General features: G+C 42.1%; 1 protein-coding gene across 1 annotated transcript in view; it reads right to left on the reverse strand.

The window, feature by feature from the left end:
* Positions 1 to 22,525, reverse strand: part of EGFLAM (EGF like, fibronectin type III and laminin G domains) — a 127,897-nt gene that overhangs the window by 56,196 nt on the left and 49,176 nt on the right. The window contains exons 7-9 of the mRNA XM_006139475.3: positions 20,614 to 20,780; positions 3,256 to 3,371; positions 2,345 to 2,687 (exon numbers count right to left, since the gene is read on the reverse strand). Of these exons, the coding sequence (XP_006139537.2) occupies positions 2,345 to 2,687; positions 3,256 to 3,371; positions 20,614 to 20,780 (626 nt within the window). The remainder of the gene's footprint in view (positions 1 to 2,344; positions 2,688 to 3,255; positions 3,372 to 20,613; positions 20,781 to 22,525) is intronic.

A 22,525-nucleotide genomic window follows, 5' to 3' on the forward strand; every position in this document is an offset into this window, starting at 1 on the left:
GTGCCCTGGAAGTTCCTCCATTTTGTCTTTAATCCCGCTCTTCAATTGTGGAGGATTTTTGCTATGAACTGAAGCACACTCTTCACTCCATTATCAAAATCTTAATGAAAATATCAAATAGTACCAGACCCCTTACTCACCTCTGAGTCTCCATTAAATATGCCCTCCCTGTGTGATAGTGAACCCTTGATAGATACTCTTTGAGTATAGTCTTTCAAGCAGTTGTGCACCCATCTTATATTAATTCATCTAGACTACATTTCCCTAGTTTGCTTATGAGAATGCCACATGCAATTATGTCAAAACTCAAGATACATCATGTCTATTGCTTCCTGCCTGTCCACTAGACTAATAATTCTGCCAAAGAAGGAAATTAGGTTGCTTTGGCATGATGTGTTCTTGACAAATCCATGCTGGCTATTCTTTAGAATCCTATTATCCTCAAAGCCCTTTCAAAGTGATTATTGAATAATGTGTTCCAGTATCCTTCCAGGAATTGAAGTTAGGCTGACTGATCCTTAGTTCCCTAGTTCCTCATTGTTCCTCCTTGTCAGGACAGGGATTATATTTGCCATTCTCAATTCCTTTGGGACCTCACCATTCCTCCATAAATTCTCAAAGATAGTGGCTAATGGTGCTGAGATTGCTTCATCTTGGGATGAATTTCATCAGGTCCTACTGACTTGAATAAATCCAATTTATCTGAATATACTTAAATCTGTTCTTTCCCTTTTTCAGCTTATCTTTCCTCCCCTTTGTCATTAATGTTAACTGGGTTGAGTGTCTGTGACCATTCACCTTTCTAATGAAGACTTAAGCAAAACAGGCAGGCTACAGGCTGCTTGGAGCTCCCTCCCCTTCCCCATGCCATCCCGGTGAAGGGATTAGGGGTCTCCTTGGCCCCAACCTGGCTTCCAGCTTTGCTGGGGACAAGGCTTCAGGGGGAGAAATGGGACCCCGAGGAGGGGGGATGTTGGGAAGGCTCCAGCATCCTTTCTAGGATCATATCTGAGAGACTCAGAAGAAGGAACAGTAACCCTCTTTACCCGGACCCAGGTACCTCAGTAGCACTTGGGATTCAGCAGCTGTATGCTATGATGGAGATTGGTGTCAGTTTAAAGAGAAGGACTGGACCTCATTGTGACAATCAGTGGTTTCCAGAAGGAGAAAGTGAGACAAGGTGTAAGGTCTGAAGCCACATTAGGATGGGAGAAGCCATGAGCAAAAAAGCAGAAAGTCACATCCTCACATTCCATCTAAATTACATTAAAACAGAGGACTATCGGGCTGCTAAGAGGGCACTCCTGTACCCACCATCACCAGATAAAGAAACAGATATTAAGATGGTTAAAGAAAACTTTGATTGCATTCTGTCTGGCAAGGAATCACTTAGCAGCAGTTGTGATTGTGAAATCAATACCTCTTTATTGTATTGTCTTTATGGTTCCTACTTCTCTGTTGTTTGTCTGTATGGTTTCTGTTTGGTTCTTTAATTGTTTCTGTTTGCTGCATAACTAATTCTGTAAGATTTAAATCAACTAAGGTGGAGGGCTATGACTGGTTAAAGAATTGGTTTGTAATGGGCTAGGATTGGTGAAAAATAATATGTTGTAATACTTCAGATTAAAATGATTGGTTAAGGTATAGTTAAACAGTTTCACCAAATGGAAGTTCCTTGCACCTAACTCTAGGTCACAGACCCAAGAGCTGAAGCTGCTAGACCTCAACACCCTGCCAACTCTCTTGTGCAGAACCTTTAGGACTCAGCTCTCCCTCCCCCCGATGGCCTCATCCCTTACTGGCCACCAAGAAAAATTCATTTGCCTTATAGGGAGTAGAGGACATTGTATTCTTAATGTGTGTGTTCTGTTTTGGTAACTGGTAATAAATGGAGAATAAGGATATTACTGTGAAATGCTCTTTCACTGGTAAAAGGCCCTCAAAACCTAATTAATCCTACAACCCTAATTAATTATGCAAATGAAGTGTGGCGATATTCTACTCCATGCTTCATTTTCATAAGCTTTTGCGGAAGAAGGCTGCAGTAAAGACGTAGCCCATGTGATCCCTCCCTTGCTACTGACAAAGAGAGGCTAGGTTCACCAGTCCTACCCATCTTGGCTAATTGCCATTGATGGACCTTAGATTAGTAGAGATGTTAATATCAAAAATTGCAAAACAATATCACTATCAGGCAGGTATCAGTAGTTGCCAAACTAGTTACCATCAGAAGCAAACTGCATTTTGGAGCCAATTAGGAAAACTATCCCAACCATCCATCAAGTTGCCAAGTACAGAATTTTGCTTAGAGAAAAATTGGTCTGGCCCACTGCACAAAACCTACCTTCTGTGCAAGTCTCTCCTCCTTTGCCCAGGTTACAGTGACATCGAGAACCGCCCCGATCATAATCATTGACACAAAAGCTGTCGGCAAAGCAGACTGTTTCATCACAGGACAGATCAAACAGTCGAACTGCTGAGGCCATGCCATTTCTTCTGGTTGCCTTAGCTGTAGTGGTGCTAGCTGCGGTTGTAGAGATGGGGAGTATAGTTGTTGCAGGGACAGTAATAGAATCTGAACTGGTTGTAATTAACCTGGAAAGGAGCCTTGTACTAGACCCTGGAGCAACTTTGGTTTCAACCAAAAACTTCCTATTTCCTCCTTTAATAGCAGGAAGTGGCTTGAGCTGAAGCAAAATAAAAGAAACTTAAGTTTAGTACAGTCACAAGCTAAAATTAAACATGTTTCATGGAAATTAACTCTACATCCTTTGAAGGCTTATCTTTACTATCAAGGGGAATCAGCCTAATTTATGCTAGTCCAGGTACATGAATAATGCACCTGGAGTTGATATAGCTTAGGCTAACTTACTCTGGTGTCTTCACTGCGCTGTATTAACAGAGACACTCTCCAGTCAATTTACCTTATGTTTCTAGTGGAGCTGGAGTACTGGGGCCAACAGGAGAATGCTCTGCTGTTGATTTAATGAGTCTTCACTAAACCTACTAAATCAACACCAGTTGCATCCACTGTAGCAACATTGATCTCCCTGGTAGTGAAGACAAGCCCTAAGAAATATATATGAAGAAACAAATTCATCCTAAAGGAAGAGAAAGACACAAACAAGACACTTATTTTACCTGTGCCAATAAGGTAAAAAGTTAAATATACCAACAGGAACAGATCCCTTTATCTAAAATACCACTAGAAAATAAATACAAATAGAAATGCCAAACTGGAACCTTTGGATTTACCTCTTCAATATAAATGTCATAGTCTGAATCATCAATATCAAATCCATCATCGTCACCGACTATGGTGCCTGTGATATACCGATGCCCATAGCTTCCACTTCCTAACTCCTCCGAATCTGTGAAGACAAAGCTGGTATATTCAGCTCACATATTTTCTTATTTTTTCAACCCAGAGCCATAAATTCCTGCACAGAAGTTCAGGTCTTAACTCATCTGTTCAGAACAATGAACCAGGAAGGTGCTGGCATCCAATTTAAAGCATCAGCAAATGCGTCAGTGTCAAGATGGAAATCATACTGTAGAGCTAATACATCAAAAATAAATAAAAAGCAAACCAAATGGCACTCTCCTGTGGACTTCCCACTGCACACTATGCTCTGTACAGCATTATTTTAGACCAGAGTTTCAGTGTGGACCCCATTCTTGATAGCTATACTGTCTCACAGAACAAATTCTTCCCCATTTGCGAGTGCATGATCCACTAGCTCTCCTATTCAGGGTGATCAAATAGCAGGCCTGTGTTAACTACAGTAGCAACTGCTTACCTGGAAAAGTAAAATCAGGAAGATATTTAGGATGAGATTTTCAATAGCACTCAGCTTTGACCTTAGTCTGTTCCCATTGACTTCAACGATCAGACTTGGCCACTTTGGAAAACACCATCTTTTAATGCATCTAAAGTTTTTTAAAGTGCAATTTAGCAGCTGAAAATGAGGTGAGCCAACACTATGAGAGGAACCTGCTCTCTGGACCACCAGAAGTGTTACCCAGACTACAAGATGAGGGCCATTATTGCAGATGGTGCAATCTCAGGGCAGACACTGTCTTTACTTGCATGTACGCTATAGCCTCAAGTCCTACTGATACTAAACAGTGACAATAAGGGTATGTCTACACTACCCCCCTAGTTCGAACTAGGGGGGATAATATTGTCATATGGAGTTGCAAATGAAGCCCGGGATTTGAATTTCCCGGGCTTCATTTGTATGAAGCCGGCCGGCGCCATTTTTAAATGCCGGCTAGTTCGGACTGCGTGCCGCACGGCTACACGTGGCATGAACTAGCTAGTTCGGATTAGGCTTCCACGAGGCATACAGCTAGTTCGGATAGGAAGCCTAATCCGAACTAGCTAGTTCATGCCGCGTGTAGCCGTGCAGCACGAAGTCCGAACTAGCCGGCATTTAAAAATGGCACCGGCCGGCTTCATTCAAATGAAGCCCGGGAAATTCAAATCCCGGGCTTCATTTGCAACTCCGTATGACTACATTACCCCCCCTAGTTCGAACTAGGGGGGTAGTGTAGACATACCCTAAGTTACCTGGGCCAACACAGTTTACCAGGATGGACATTAGGTATTACAAATGAGTTATTATTTTTGGCAATGGTTTTTACTAGGATTTACTAACTAATGCACCAGTAGTGTTTTCATAGATCACCTGTTTTTCATACAATATTTTTCTCACAAAAACAACCAGTTGAAACATTTTTACATGTATTTCATACACACTCCATAATGTCAGGTTCTTAATGCGCCATTTAAGCTACCGCTGCTGATCGCTGCTTTGCCAAGTCTCTGTAAGGGTTGAATGCGTGTTCTGGTTTGTTTTAGCACCCTAGAACTACCTGTACTCCCTCCAGTTACAGTGCAAAGTGTAGCACTACAAAACCTGTCCAGCCAAAGAATCCCTGCTAAATGAGAGCACAGTACCAAGGATAGCGGCCAATGTGAAAAACCCAACCAAGCACTTTACAGCAGAGCCCTGAATTTCCACCACTGAGCAAAGTGACAGAATTGATCAATGATAACATAACTGGAAAAGGACCTGCAGTAGGCACAGCATGAGCCAAGGCACTCGGCATTATCACCTACATTGTACTTGTCTAGTTCTAACAAACTCCTCTTGCAGTGTGGGAACAGCAAAAGAATCTCAGTGACCTAGAGTCCGCAGGGGGAAATGCCAGTTCAAGCACACACAGACCTTTCTGCAGACAACGATTAACTCTGTCTCTGCACCAACACAGAAACTCTGGCTGCAAACAGTTATGAAATCAAACATATGCTCCCCAGATACATATTCATACTCTTATTTTAGCAATCCAAAGACAGCCCAGAATAAGATAGGCACTGCAGTTTTATTTAGGGTTAGAAGCTGTTGTATTAGCATTCAACAAAATTAGGGATCAATTTTGGTAGAGGTAATGGGGCAACTTTGTTTCCAGCCCAAATAATTGTAGAAAAGGCGTGAGGCTTTTAATCCAATCCTATCTAGATCAATCTACTAGAAGAGGATTTACCCAGTATGGATCAGGTCCTTAACTCAGATAAATTTTGTTTTTCTTAATTTTCTTCATTCATAAGTATGAAGGGTTCGGTATGCAAGTTGCCCATGGGGGAAAGATGACAACCGCAGCCCTCTCTCACTGCAACAACTGGGGCCAGGTCAGAAGTACCTGCAATGGGCCACTGCAATGGGCACAGTTAGCAGAGAGGTCCATGTCCCCCAGCTGGGGGACAGACAGACACACAGGCAAACAGACACAATTTCTTAAATATATAGTAGATAGCTTTCCCTTTTCCCACACCTACCCCCTTCTGGCCCAATGGGGTTATATCTGCCCCAGTACCCATCTCTGGCCCCTTGCTGCCCCTTCCCACTTGGTCATCCTGCAGTATAACTGTCCCTCCTGCCAGACTCCTCCCTTTCCATTTTATGAGAAACAATCAAATTCCAGGTACATCCCATCATCCTGGCACAACCAAACTCTGTCCTTGCCTTAAGTTATGCTAAGAGAAAGCACCATACCAAATTTGTTGGTTCTAGCTCTTACCATTTACGAGGCGTTGTTGAACAGACTCACATACAGCCAGACAGATGCACATTTCTAAAATACATAGTAAGATAAATAAGATATTACATTAACCCTATATTAACTGGCAGTATTTAGTGTAAATGAGTGTGATGGGGCATCTGCTCCGCACTGGCCATTTAGGAGCTAAAACCCAGTCATGGGAGAGGGCTGGAGCAGTGGAGCCAGCAGCTGTGGCAGGAGTCAGCCAATTAGGGCCCAGCTGGGGCTGCATAAATAAGGGCTCCTGGAGGGAAGGAAGACAGATTCACTCTTGCTGTAGCTAGGGCACAGGAGGGACCAAGAGGCTTCCTGACTTAAAGCAGGGCTGGGGAAGCTCTGGCCAGGCAAGCTCCCGGCCTGAAGCAAGGCCTGAGGGTACTAAGGGACATAACCAGGGCAGCAGAAGGCAGTGGGTCCACTCCCACCCCTTGCCAATGATGAATGGCCATTTCACACTGCAGTTTGCCTCTTAGGCAAGGGGCTAGATAAAGAGTGCTGGTGGGTCACTGAGGCAAGGTGGGCATAGGGGGTTGGAGGTTCCCTGAGAAGGAGGAGCCCAGAGTGTGGAAGCACCGCCATAGGGCAGTACCCGGGGGGTGGATACCACATTCTGGGAGAGATGTGGATCCTAACACAGAGGTAGAGGAAAAAAATAGGTAACGGGGTGAGACATCAGCCAAAAGGGGGCACTCCAGAGTTGAAAATCTAATTCCTGGAGTGTCCAGCAGGAGGTGCCTTTAGTGGTGAGTCATGCTGTGATACAATGAATTACAAATGTAGCTCAGCTGAGTTTATATTATGACTTTCAGCTTCCAGTAGTTTGGTAAAAGTTCAAGGTTCACTAGTCATGCAGGCACTCAGAATACACTCCTGTGACTCTTCTCAAAGGACTAAATTCTGATTTCTATGGCATTATGTAAATTACTGAAAAAAGTATCAACCCTGGATTTACGATGTCAGTGAGAGCAGAATGTGTCCCCCCAGTAGAGATTCAGAAACAGATTCAGAAACCTCTATTAGGCACAATCCTGCTTTCATTGTGGGAGTAGGAAAATATCTATTATAAAAATATTGTCAAAAGTTCCACTCCCAGGGTATGTCTACTACAGCGTTAATTTGAGTTAACTTAATTCAAAATAGTTAAAATTTGAATTAAACTAATTTGAAATAACACATCTATACACAACACCTATTTTGAAATAGCATTTTGCTATTTCAAAATAACATGTCCACACTGAGTGGACCCTGAACTGAAATTAAGGCTGACCAGAACCAGTGCTGGCAGGGCATCAGGTTAGGACTTAATGTGTGGGGCTGCAGCCTGAGGCTAACTGAGCTCGGTGATTAAAGGGACCCTACCCCACCCCGGAAAGACAGTTCTCAGGGTTCCCTGCTTGCTTGTCTACCTCGATGAGTGACAGCAAAGTAGTCCTGTCTTGGAGTGCTCTGAGTGCCCACACTCGGGACACCACAGCACTCGGCCACACGGAGCCAGAGATACCCTTGGGCATGCCGGTGCATCTCATGCTGTCGTTGCCATCAGTCTGGCTGCACTTGCTGCAGGCTGCCATCCGGGGGGATCCATCGGGGGGCTGTCAGGATCCAGGAGGCCCTGCAGGAGAGCGTCCACCCTGGGGAGCCCTCAGAGCCACCCCGGTCCTCCCCACTGGGGGCTCGTGCCCCATTCCTCCCTCACGTCCTTCCACTTACTCCTCCCTAGCTCCCCTTCCTGATGTCAAACAAAAGACACGTATGTTCAAAAACAGAAACTGGGTTTATTGAACAAAACGGGGGGGGGGCGGGTGAAATGAACCTCTAGGGAGACTGGGAAAAGAAGTTGGGAGAGGGGAGGGGGAAACCTGGGAGGAGGGAGCTGGAAGGGGGAAGCAAGGGGAAGAAGGGGGAGGGGAAGCTCAGGGGTCTCACCGGACCAACGTGATTTTCATGCAAACCTGCTCCTGGGTTTGCATGTGGCCTTTGGTGGCCAGGCTGGCAGCTATCCTGCCATAGACAGCTGCGTTCCTCCATCTAGTGCAGAGATCATGGACGTTGGGGGCTTCCCCCCAAACCTGAATAAGGTCCATGATCTCCACCCTGGACCAGGAAGGTGCCCACCTTCTCTAGCCCCTATCAAGCTCCTGGGAGCTGGCACACTGCTCCTGGGGAGTGGTGGAGGGCTGGCTGCCACTGCCTTGCTGGCTCATGTTTTGGGGCCACTGGGTCAGGGGCCCCAGTGGCCACTGCTGGCTCTGGGCTGGCAGGCTTGGAGCTGGCACAGGCACTGTGGCCAGGGTCAACCCCTTTAATGGTTCTGGGGCTGGGGGAGAGGAGAGTAAGTTTTCCTGGTTGTGCCCAGACTGGCCACAAGGGATCCCTGGGAAGGGCTGGAGGCCCCCTATTTAGAATTAAGTGTCTACACAGCACTTAATTCGAAATAGCTATTTTGAATTTGGCATTACTCCTCGTAGAATGAGGTTTACTAAATTTGAATTAAGTGCTCCGCTATTTCAAAATTAATTAGAAATAGCGGTTTGCATGTATAGATGCTATTAAAGTTAATTCGATATAACGGCTGTTATTTCAAATTAACTTTGCAGTGTAGACATACCCCCAGTGAGTAATTAGTGGGGGTAATCATGTTAGTAGGGTGAGCAGAATTTAACCATATTTAGGTAGGCACTTTGTTTTTACCTCGTATAAAGAGCAGTCGCTGGCTGGATGTCCCCCTTCCCCGGTCTAAACCATTGCCATACTATGTTTTATGAGACATAATGAGTTTCTGGAAAAGACTCAGTGTGCAAAAGAAACGAAGGACATAACAGCCTCAGCAACATTATAAGTGAAATTATATTATAATGGGGAGTGGTTTGAATGAAACTGAGAATAAGGCTAGCCAATATTCTCATCAGCTCATTTTGGAAATAGGCAATCTCAGTCCATTGGGATATCTTTGCTTTTATGTCAGAGCTTTAATTTCACTAGGGCACCTTGCCTTTCTAAAAGAGGGACGGACTTCCATAGTTTGTCTGTAGATGTTTCAAAGTCAACCCAATTCAGTCAGTGCTGCTCTCATTTGTTCATAGGTCATAACACCGGGGAGAGGGGTGGAAACAAACATGGAACCAATGGTACCAATTGTGACTTGTGATGTGTTCACATCCATGTTCATAGTATCTAACGCACATACAATACCTTTTCTAATCCAAAGGTCATATATTGCATAAGAAATATCCATTAAAGAGCAGGTCATCCCACACTCTCTCCTTTCTCAAGTAAAGCTTCCACGGGGTTTAATGGGGGTTCTGGCAGAGTAAGAATAGCAGAAACTGATTTATAATAAAATTAAAAAAGACTGCAGTCTTCTTCCTACTATGACATATAGAAAAAATATTAGAGCCCTGTTCTGCCCCCAGCTACATATTCACTGGATAGTGTTTTGACTCCATGTTAGTTTTGCTCTGGTGTAACTCCACTGACCACAATGGAATTTACTCCTGAGTGACACCAGTTTTAATGAGAACAGATTCAGGGTCACTGACTTAGAAAAGATGCCCAATTCCGAGGGCAGTGTGTGTCTTTTTTGGGTTTTGGATCAGAATGTTCCATGTCAATGTGAAGCACAAAAGAGATGAAGTATTTTAACTTCACAATGCTTTTCAATGTACTGAGCACACACAGCATTTAAAGCCTGTGAAGAAGAGCAAAGAAGATATGGCTTATTATGGTTGCCAAAAAAAAAAAAAAAAGTTTCTTCAATGCTCCTTTTCAAAGTCCTTGCTGGGTGGTAGTGTGTGGCAATATGGGGATAGGAGCATCTTGGGGTCCAAGTACTTACATGTCTTTAATTTGGCTCAGATTATTCTGCTACCCCCAACTCCCTATTGCTACTCATGTAGGGGTAAATTCTCAGTAAAAACTCCTAAAAGGCTACGTCTACACTGGCCCCTTTTCCGGAAGGGGCATGTTAATTTCAGCTATCGTAATAGGGAAATGCTCGGGGGATTTAAATATCCCCCGCGGCATTTAAATAAAAATGTCCGCCGCTTTTTTCCGGCTTTTAGAAAAGCCGGAAAAGAGCGTCTACACTGGCCCCGATCCTCCGGAAAAAAAGCCCCTTTCCGGAGGATCTTATTCCTACTTCCGGAGGATCGGGGCCAGTGTAGACGCTCTTTTCCGGCTTTTCTAAAAGCCGGAAAAAAGCGGCGGACATTTTTATTTAAATGCCGCGGGGGATATTTAAATCCCCCGAGCATTTCCCTATTACGATAGCTGAAATTAACATGCCCCTTCCGGAAAAGGGGCCAGTGTAGACGTAGCCCTACTGATTAATGGGATCCCAAGACAACTCCAGGCTCTGATCCAAACTTTACTTAATGATCAGAAACTTGTTTTTCAAAACAACCAAAAATTACAAAGAAAAGGAGGTGCCTTGTCCATATGAAAAGGAAAAGCTCAGCAGAAGGTCAGTCACAGCCAGTGCGCATAACTCATTAGTCTACCTGCTGATCTGTGCATGACTCACATAAAGCATGATGCAGTTGTAAGCACAAATACAAAGAGGTATAGTCTTATCTTGCTATGTTTGGATTTACCGTGGTGGATTCTCACACATCAGGATGGGACTACCTTAAATCTCACTGACTTTTCAGTTCACAACATGGATCATATCATGTAACATGATATTCACATATGAGGTAACACAAATATAAAATATGAGAAGACAAAGAAGTTCAGAGGAGTGTTTTAAAGAGAAATCACATGCTGGCTGATGTATTAGGAACACTGCATAGCTCTAGTGAAGAGCTCACCACATAATGGGTGGCAAATCAGAAATGATTAAACCAAATGGCACTTTGTGAATACCAAAACAATGACAACAGAGACTAAAAGCATGCCATATATTTCATTACATCAATGCTCCAGTGTGCAAGGAGATGAAGCCCATCTAAGACCCTCCATCAGCCTTGTAATCCTGTCCCATAATTAATTGAAAAACTACAGGGAGTCATTGACATAAAATAGCCTCTCAAATAATCAGGGATTATGTTATACCAAATAAACCTTTTCAGGATAAATAGGAATCTGCACAAACTGTTTATTGCCAATTAAGTAGCCACAGGCATATTGACCAGCACAAGCAGAATTATGTAAAAACTAGATTGCAAAGTGCTTCAGAGAAGTTTTATTACATGTAGGTGCTGCAAACTCATTCAGTTCAGAGGATCACACAATTCTAACATTAAAATACACGGAAGGCACCTTTGTCTAATGATCAGGAAACTGAATTCTATTCTGGCAACGATTCACTTGGAGAAATCATTTGATCCTGACACTGGCTTACTTTTCCTATCTATATAATGAGGTCAACAATACTAGTCCAACTTTGTAAAACACTGAGGGCACGTCTACACTGCAGAGCAAAAGTTGAATTAAGAAATGCAACTTCAGCTACTCAATTGTGTAGCTGAAGTCAAAATGGCTTAATTCAGCTTTTGGCACTGTCTACACAGCAGGAAGTCAAAGGAAGAACACTGTTCTTTCAACTTCCCTTACTCTTCATGAAATGAGGGTTACATGAGTCAAAGTAAGATGTCCTCCATCTCAAAATAATTGCTTGCTCTGTAGACGCGCACTTTGTTCTTTTGCAATAAGGTCAGTTAACCCAAAATGACCCTGCTGTGCAGATGTACCCTGAGAGCTTGCCTCTGGAGGTCAATCTTCTAGTGTTCGATTTAGTGGGTATAGTGCAGACCCCCAAACCGAACGCTGAGGGCAGCTGTTCTTGTGCAAAAACTTGCAGAGTGTCTACACTGCACAAGCATTCTTGCGCAAGTAAATTTACAGTAAAGCATCAGAAACAGGGCTTCTTGCACAAGAGTTATTCCTCTCCCCATGAGGCATAAGCCCTCTTGCACAAGAGCTCTTCCACAAGAAGGCAGTGTAGACAGGCAACAGGAGTTTTTTACACAAGAAAGCCCTATGGCCAAAATGGCTGTCAGAGCTTTCTTGTGCAAGAGAGCATCCACACTGCCATGGACGCTCTTGAGCAAAAGCACATCTCTTCCACAAAAGCACATGGCAGTATGGACGCACTCTTGTGGAAGACCTTTTGCACAAGAACTCTTGCGTAAAACAGTTCTGGTGAAAGAAGCCTGCAGTGTATATATAGCCTTAGGGTATGTCTACACTACAGGACAAAGTCAAGTTAAGACATGCAACTTTAGCCACGTTAATTGCATAGCTGAAATTGAAGTAGCTTAACTCTACTTTTGGTGCTGTCTACACTCTTCCTTCTACTTCCCTTACTCCTTGTGAAAGCAGGGTTTCTAGCATTGACTGGAGGGCCCCTCTCACTTTGAATTAGGTGTCTTAACTAGGCCACTAATTCGAACCCTGGAAGATCAACAGTGGCAGCTTTGTTCTTCCTCTGTAGTGTAGACGTACCGTTAGTAAGCAATTCCAACTGTTTCCTGCATTGGTTGAAACACTGCTGTTAAATTACATCTGTACCTAAAGTTTTTGGAATACAGATACTGCAGGGCAATACAAGCACCTGATCCAACACTCTGAGCCAATGAAAATTGTCCATTGATTCCAGTGAACATTGAGCCAGCTTTGCTAAGGTGATTGTGCATTTGTTGAGACAGCCTAACATATAAATACTACTGAATTCTGTGGGAGCTGGGGGACAGGGCCGAAGAAGACAGAGTTCAGCATATGTCAGAAGCAAACCCAGAGACACTTAAATGTCCAATTCCTTATTCATGATGGTTAAGACTCTCTCAGGGCAGCAACTATGTTTTCCTCTGGGATTTGTAAAGTGCCTTACAGTATAGGAGCTACTCAACTCTAAAAAAATAAATAAATAATCAGTGCAGCTTGAGATAAAGTAGGAACATGAGATAGAAGATCAGAGTGCTGCATGAATGCCTGGTGTACATGCAGGAGTGGAGCGCTCCTTCTGTGTTAGTCTCCATGATAACAGAAACATTTACGTTCAAATACATTTGGGGGTAATGCTCAGGATCAGCCCCACCGCATACCTAAAAATGTCAGGGTATGTCTATACAAGCCCCCTAGTTCCAACTAGGGAGGCTAATGAGGGCAACCGAAATTGCAAATGAAGCACGGGATTTAAATATCCTGCACTTCATTAGCATGTTCCCGGGCGGTCGCAATTTAGGGAATTGACTAGCCCGGAAGAACTGCCCACGTCTACACACGGTAGAGAAAGGTGATTCCAAAATAAAGCCCTTACTTTGGATTACCAGTTAAACCTCATGGAATGAGACAGTTCTTCTGGGCTAGTCAATTTCCAAAATGGCGACCACCCAGGAACATGCTAATGAAGCATGGGATATTTAAATCCCGCGCGTCATTTGCAATTTCGGTCTGCCTCATTAGCCTCCATAGTTTGAACTAGGGGGCTAGTGTAGTCATACCCTCACAGTGTCTGGAGTAGGCGGTAGTTGCGTGAACTCCAGCCCATTGCCAGGAAACACTTCAGTCCCCTGCACAACCATGATCTCAGTGAAATTTCCACCCCTGAAGTGGTTTGCAGTGGACCTGTTGCTGTCTGGTGTTAACAGCTTCCATGGGGCTATAAGCTACCTGTTTCTGTACCTGTGTAGCTTCCATGATTAAAGCAATTCAGAGATGTGGTGCAAGATCCACGTGTGAAGGTCTAATTCCCTTTCAGTGTCAGCCATCTTTGACATGTCTCGAAGTTCTGCCCCAATTCTATCCAGAATCTCACTGACAGCCTTCTCTACTGCATAAACCTTTGTCCCACCATAAGCAGCAGGAGCAGAACCACACCATCATTCCATTGCTTCCTGTCTTCCTCTCAGTTTGGCAGGGCGAGATGTGATCAGAAATAGGAATTGGCTGGGTACAGTACCAGCAACACACAGGAAGGCAGTTCCTAGAGTATCCCTGTGTGATACACAGAATCCTGAGATACCACCTCTGGAACAGAATAGCATCAGTGTGTTGTGGGTGTACATTTACCTGGGTCTAGAATAGTGTAACCCACACACCTATTAGGTGTGGTTCACTATCCCATTAGTGGCACTTAGACTTCTTACAGAGAGAAAGAAAGAGCTTCCTCTTTACCCTTAGCTGAGAGCTAGCTGGATTTTAGCTCAAGCTGTGGAGGCTCACTCACTAAGCTCCAGAGATCCCAGGTTCAGTTCCGCCTGCTCGTTTACAACAGTTTATGTGGACGTATGGCATGGGGATGGGGAACATGTATAAGCATGGAGTATGTGCACCAGTGTAGACAAAATCCAAGAAAGTCTTTGAGAAATTTGGATTTGGTAACAGAAGGTGGTGAGAGGGAAACAAAGAAAGTACTTGTTGCAAGACCTACTAGTCCCTGGCATGGGGGTGGGGTACTACTATTTGCGCCTCGGAATAATACCTCATCTTGGGATGCAAAACTTCAGAGAAGAGACACTTCAATATCAGACTTGCCAATTTGCTAGCAATGAAATAACCTTTGCAGTAACAATGTCTTCTTCAGAGTTCAGGAAGGATAAAAATCAATGGGGTTTTTTGGGTGAAAAATATGGACTTTTCATTTAAATCTGATTTTTTAAATTTAAATTATAGCAAGTTTTCTTTTTAAAAATAAACCTGTTTAAAACACAATCTGAATTTAATATAAAATATGTTAAGGCCTAAGCTTATTATAATCTCTTAAAACATTCAGTTAGAAAATATAGATGCTGAATCCATCATGCACTATGAAAAACTTGTAAGTTAAAGGCTGTTTTTCTATTTAAAGAAAAACAGGGGAAGAATATGTAACTGTTTAAGCTTTGCAAACGTGGTACAATAGGTCATGTACTATTGAGGCTGATCCTGTGTACTATTGAGGCTGACCCGGATAGCTTGATTCCCTTCTTTTATAGCTTCTCCCTACCTGACCTCTGATTGGTGTCACAGATATCTGAAAGTTGAGAACTGAGCCAACAACCATGGAAACTTACTTTTCAGCCCATGGTAAAACAGTGAAGTTTATGCATCTAAGGTGGTATTGTTTGATAAAATAAATTTCATTTGCTAATTGGTCATGCTTAATTAAATTCCAGTCACCATCCTAATACAGCTTGATATAAATCTTGAGTAAAAAGGTAATTACGGTATCTAATAAACAATATATTATTCATCATTTTCTAACATACCAAAATCTGCCATAAGAATCTGAAAATATTAAGCTATATCATTGCTTAAATATATGTAAACAGTGTGCCATCGTACATAATAAAAAGATGCATGAAATCTAGTTTAAAGGCTCTTTTTAGCTGTAAATCAACATGTGTTAATGACTACATCAACCAATTAGAATGTACCTTTGTTCACAAAATAAAGGAAGCACAAATGGAAAAGTTGATTAAAATTGATGATTTAAACTGAGGGTTCACACTTGGTGATACAAATTGCCTTGATTTAAATTAATCCAGCCTATCAGAGTTTCTGCTGATATTTTATATCAGTGGGTTGGGACAGAGGAAATATGACTAGATGCTAAACAGAAGGACATAGGTATTTCACTACCTGTAGATCTCTACTCTGTTTTCTAATGGAGCTTGCTGGAGGACTTTGTTAGACTACTATGCATCTTCTAGCCATGTTAAACCCCAATAATGAAGTATTTTAAATTCAATTCATGTGCACTGTGGGATTCTGTGTTTTGGAGTTTAATTAATTACATTGGAGAGGGCATATTTTAGAAATGTTTGAATTTTATCTAGGATGTCCCAAATCAGGATTTTTCAGGGCTCTTTGTGTATGACTGTAATGGTGACAGTTCAAGGGACAACACATAATGATGCTAATAGAACTGTTTGCCATGCACTGGACATTGGAGCTGATAGGCACTTGAGGACACAGGAGACATTTTCAAAGGCACAAATGGCTGTTAAGCAACCAGTTCTCATTGGTCTTCAAATGGAAATTGGTTGCCTAAGAGCCCTTTTTGCCTTTGGAAGTCTTGACCCAGCAGACCCATAGGAGGATGCTGCCATTGTTGGCCATAGGTACAGAGAATAAATGCAAGCTTTCACATGTACTGGCTTTGTCAGCAGCTTTTTCAGCCTGTGTGGGCCAGGGGCACTGGAACAATATAGTGGGGATGTTGAACAAAACTGTAAACCCTGTATATGACGGGAACCATGCATTCACTTGCTATTATTACTTCAAGTCAGAGGGTACAGCACCCCTAATTCCACCTTCTCCCTCTGTGGGTAACTGTAACTTCAGCAGGAGTCCTGGAGTTGGCCAATACACCCACAAAATGTCCAGCACTAGCCAGTCAAGTGACATGGCTGCAGTGGCAACGGGAATTTTAGACATCGCATATGAAAGGTGCTCTTCCTTATCAGAACTCCTAAACACTGTCTGCCCTCCCCTAGGGGTGAACAGCTGCTCTGACCAGTGCTAAGGGGGTGCAGTTTGTACCACTTGTGGCAATCAGAATGAAGTGAGCTTAGTTCAATGTGCTATTGGTTTAAATTTTCAGTTTTTCAGAGCCCTCCTAATATAGTGGAATAAATTCATCCCTGCCACAACAACTCCACAAAAGTCACTGGAGTTATACCAGAAATTATTTTGACCCCTATGTATTAAGTTATCCCCAACTTTTCTGATACAAATAATTCCCTACAGAACCACTGTGCAAAACAGGCAACTTCCAGTTTTCAGACTTGTAAAGGCAATTAGCCTCTACTAGGTTTACTAATTGGATGGTTATCTGAATGCTGCATTAATAAGCCTCGTAGGAACTCAATCCTATCCTTATTAGCAGAGATAAATCCTTTATCTTTTCTTACAAAAGAATGCAGAAATTCATGCTGAAAGATACACAGGAAATAGATGAGCACGTCCATGGTCCATGGGTCTGCAGCAGAGGAAGCTGACCCTTTGGAATCTAAGAACCAGGGATCCTATCGAGCACACTGTACCTTAGAGGTTTCCATAAACATTCAGTTCAGAAGTTTACCTTAAAATAGAACCACCTCAGAAAATAAACACTGCACAAACTGTTTAAGGGATCCAGTTTACCAGGAAGCAAAGGACGAAAGGGTGAAAAGCAAGACTAACAGTGAAATACAGTGAAATATAATAATTAATGTACAACATAAAATGAAAGGACTCACAATTAAGAATATAAACCCCAAAGGCTTGGAAATAAATCCTCGGCGGGTTAAAAATACAGTCTGCAAGAATCAGTCCAACCTCTTAGCTGAGGTCTACATTTATACTGCCACATAACTGTTTGCTGCTATTGTGCCTCACCAAATACAAGCCTGACCTAAAGATATAACTATATCCCCCTAATAATTCCCTTTTGCGATAATTTAATTAGGGAAAATTTTCATTCCTGTGCATATGCAAGAAGAGGTTCAATCTTTTAAAGACTAATTTTAAAAGTTAATCGATTTAACAATTGTATATGCTGAAGCTAAATATATTTTGAGGACATTCTTGTCAGGCATTTATTCCTTGTAAGTTATAAATAGACCTTGAAGGATTGGATTTTTCATCAGTAAATACTGGTAAAAATCAATTTCATCATACACACACAAACACATACAAATATTTCCACTGATGATCCTCCAAATTACAGATAAGCAAAGTAGGAAAAATGCTGCTTGACAAAATTAGTAGTATTTGACTGAAAGATATTTAATGTGTATATTTAAACACGTGATTTCACAATTTGCATTTTAATGTTGCAGGGATTGGCTCCTGGGTTAGTGTTTCTGTTGTGGGGTGTTAACCAATTCCTGCAACAAATCCTATTGTCACCTCTGTCCTCACATCTACCCTAGGGTTTGTCTAGACTACAGAGTTTTGTCAACAAAAGTGGACTTTTGTTGACAAAACTATACCTGCGTCTACACTATCATCGAGTTCTGTCGACATAATGTTGACAGAACTCAGCGGTTTTGTCGACGGCGGTAAATCTCATTCTACGAGGAATAACGCCTTTTGTCGACAGAATTCTGTCGACAGAAGGCGTTATTGCATCTACACTGTCCTTCGTGTCTACACTCTCATGTCGACAACACGGCTTGCTTTGTCGACAGAACTGGATGTAATCTAGACTCTCTTTGTCAACAGAAACTGTGATTCGAACTAGCGCGCCGGCGAGATCATACTAATGGAGCGCAGGATATTTAAACCCCGGCTTCATTAGCTTGTCTGAATTTGCATCCCTAGTCCAAACTAGGGAGCAAATATGGAGGTACTCTTAGTCTTTAAGTTGCCACCAGACTCCTTGTTTTTGCTGAAACAGATTAACACAGCTACCTCTCTGAGGCCATGTCTACACTAGGAGATGAGTCCAAATGTACTAAGCTTGACTGCTGGGAACCCAATTTCACAAATTCAAAGTTCTGGGTCCTGACTATGAGGAAGAATCAAATGTAGCCTGAGGCAGGCTCCGTTAATGTGGATACGCTACCTTGGACGCAGAGCCCCAGGAAGCATTCTGGAGGCCAATAAGTTTGAATTAATGGCACTGGAACATCCACATGAATGTTATTTCAGACCTACAAGTTCAGGAATAGCATTATTCCTTATGAAAAGCAGGACTACAGAATTTGAATTCTGTGGCCCCTTATTCCGGAATAACAGGCTTGGTAGTGTGGACACATCGCTTACAAATTCGACCTTTGGGGGGCTAATTTCGGACTAAGGTCCTAGTGTAGACTGGGTCTGAAAGCTATTTAAAGCTATTTCAAACTTGATTCCTCTTGGAAGTTCCGAGACCTTCCTTATGATTATGAAGACTTTAAGTGCTTAAAGGCAGCTCGGAGTATGGGTTATTAAAATGCCTTCTCAAAAGCTCCCCTAACAAATAAACAATATTATAGGAAAAACTTAAAAAACAACTAATAGTCTAGTAACATCTTAAAGACTAACAAAACATGTAGATCAGCGGTTCCCAACCTTTTCCAGATGAGGACCCATTTTGACAAGTCAGGAAGACTTGGTGACCCAGGGCAATTCAAAAAATGTGTGAATGGCTCCTTAAGAGCCACCTGGGGAGACACGTGGTGATCCTTTTGAAATGTAATGGCGACCCATACTTGGGTCCCAACCCATAGGTTAGGAAACCCTGATGTAGATGGTATCATGAGTTTTGTGGGTGCAAGGGGGTCCTAGACTAGCTGCCAGTAACTGGTGCCCTAGGCAAACCATGCAATCGGCGCCCCCACCTCCAAACCCCTCAATGATATTGCGCCACCATTTGGCGCCCCATTTAACTTGGCACCCTAGGCGACCGCATAGTTCGCCTATATGAATGGGCCACCCCTGCGTGGGCGAAACCCACTTCTTTAGATGAGTAATAGAAATGTAGCCGTGTTAGTCTGGTGTAGCTGAAGCAAAATGCAGGACTATGTAGCACTTTAAAGACTAACAAGATGGTTTATTAGATGATGAGCTTTCGTGGGCCAGACCCACTTCCTCAGATCAAATAGTGGAAGCTTCCACTATTTGATCTGAGGAAGTGGGTCTGGCCCACGAAAGCTCATCATCTAATAAGCCATCTTGTTAGTCTTTAAAGTGCTACATAGTCCTGCATTTTTCTTTAGATTACTGGAGCATTAGAAGTCCAGATCCAAGAATAAATAAGGGAAGTGGTAGGGAGAGAGAAAAAAGGAGGGGGGAAAAGAGAGAGAGAGACAGTGAGCAGATGGTTCAAGTACAGTAGTTACAAGAGGCTGATAAGTACAATTAACACCTCATAATCCAGTCATCTGAAGAAGTGGGTTGTGCCCACGAAAGCTCATGATATCGTCTACATGTTTTATTAGTCTTTAAGGAGCTACTAGACTATTTGTTGTTTTTTAAGTTTTTCCTGTTACAGACTAACTCAACTACCCTTCTGAATATTATAGGAAGATGGTATAGTGGGTAGCTATTTAAATGGTATTTGAATGCAGCTCTGCCTGAAATACAAACAGTTTCTTTGTGCAGTTTCCAATTAAAAAGGGATATTTATCTGTTCATATGAAGAGTCCCATATTTGTACTTAAAAGTGCAAATTCCTGTGCCCTTCTCACACAGCAGTGTAGATGTGCTTTGGTCTTTTTGAGTTGTTTGAATTATGTATGTAATATATACAATTCAATTTTAAAGAACTGCAAAAAACAAAAAGGTGAGCAATATGTTTGTCGCCTTTCTTCTGCCTGTGGCATTTACTTATCAATTCTGCATGAAGTTGACACAAAAGCCAATAAATTGTGTTCCAAAAATATCTGGCAATGACCTCTGGAGCCTGAAAACAGCATGGAACTGTATTTGCTTGGAGCCTCACAGACTCTTACCTCTGGCTTAACTTTCACAGAATTCTGCAACCCTCTAAGGGAAGCACATGTAATGTCCGGTTTGGGAGGCTTGTGTGCTTTGGTACTCAATGAGAGCTCCTTATAACTGACCCTTTTAAACTTGTACTTTTAGGGTACCTTAATTAAGAAAAGGTGTTTTACTCACTGAATGTTCGAATAATATCGCTTGGAGTGCTGCGTAAGCTAGATCCATAGGAATTTGCTGCTCTGATTGCAAACTGGTACTTAGTATTTGGAATAAGTCCTTTTAGAACCATGGATTCCATCTGGATCTGCTCTTTTATTACAGTCCAATTGCTGTCAAGATCTGGCCTAGGATTAAAAACAAGATCAGAAATAAGTAAAGTTAGTTGTACACATTAATTGGCTTTAAACTGTCCAGAAGTATATAAAATAGTGAGTAGAGTCCTGTAAATCTGCAAATATCTGCTTTATATCCATGAATCATTTTTTACGGATTGAGGATCAGATGCAGATGCAGATACAGAGGTGGAAAAAAGGCATAGGAAGGAAGTAGGTAGAGCAGAAGAAATGGGCTGGGCAGAGCAAGGGCCAATAGAAAGAGTCATGAGAGACTTCTCCCCTCCCTACTTCAGGAATTGAGGGCTCTATGCTACTGTCAGAATGAGGCAGCAGCAACTGTAGAGATGCTGGGAAAGATTCATAGACCTAGAAGGAACCTTGAGGGGTCACTGCACTCATGACAGCACTAAGTATTATCTAGAGTGGACTTTTCTGAGAGGTGTTTATCTAATCTGCTCTTAAAAGTCACCGAAGATGGAGATTCCACAACCTCTTTACACAATTTATTCTAGTATTTAACTACCCCAAAAGAAAGTTTTTCCTTGTGTCCAACTGAAGCTGCAATTGAAACTCATTGTTTCTTGTCCTGTCCTCAGAGGCTAAGGAGAATAATTTTCCTCTCTCCTCCTTATAACAACCTTTTAACTGTCTACCATGTCTCCTCTCAATCTTTTCTTCTCCAGACTAAACAACCCCATTTTTTCCAGTGTTTCCTCATAGTCAATGTTTTCTAGACTTTTAATCATTTTTGTTGTTTTTCTCTTGACTTACTCCAATTTGTCCCAATGTTTCCTGAAATGTGGCACTTGGAACTAGACACAATACTCTGGCTAAGACCTAATCAGTGTGGATTTAAAAATGGAAGAATTATAACACTCCTACTAATGCACCCCAAAATTATGTTTGCTTTTTGCAATAGTGATTACACTGACTGTCCACTCATTTTTAGCTTGTGATAATAACTGTAAATAAAACTGCACACAACGCTTTACTGGAAAGTCTTCAAGCTGTTTGTGAGGTGAGAAAGTAGATAGAAACAAGTCCATCCGCCACAACAGAAAAGCACGTACTCATGAAAGTTGCTACATTAAAGCCAGTGAGGCTATTCATATCAAGTAATGCTACTCTTTGTAAGCAAGGGTGATAGAATCAGAGCCATAACTGTATGTGAAAACAAGTTTTCTTTTTCTTTTCTTTTTTTAATTATGAGATTATTTAGAGGATCTTTTTCCTTTCAAATACCCTGTATATTTTCCCTTCTTTTCCTAGTTTTCGGTGTAGATTTTATGAGCAAAATTTTCAAATATGGATATCATAATAGGACAGTCAAATCCTATATTTATTGAATCTACAGAGTGGCACTTTGGTATGTCAGGCAAGATTCTGATCTATTTAGTAAAGCTGAGCAAATTGAAATCAATGGAGTTACTCCAGACGCATACTGGTGTAACCAAGATCAGAATCTAAATAGAAAACTATTGTTTTGCCTGATGATTAAGTATCCATTAACAAATCTCCATTGGAAAACTGAGGGTCAAATTCTTATTTCATTTATATCAGTGTAAAGCTGAAGTAACAATGATGAGAGAGAAGAATAAGCCCTAGGTATGTCAATTCTGTAACAAGTAATAGAATTCCCGTCACTGTTCTGGGAGATGCCTAATTACACCTTTAATCATACTGAAAACAGAAAGCCAAATTCCGCTTGCCTTACTCGCAAAAGCAGACCAACTGATATCAGTGTGATCATTCAC

The sequence above is a fragment of the Pelodiscus sinensis genome, chromosome 6 (genome assembly GCF_049634645.1).
Source record: "Pelodiscus sinensis isolate JC-2024 chromosome 6, ASM4963464v1, whole genome shotgun sequence".
Classification (NCBI taxonomy): domain Eukaryota; kingdom Metazoa; phylum Chordata; order Testudines; family Trionychidae; genus Pelodiscus; species Pelodiscus sinensis.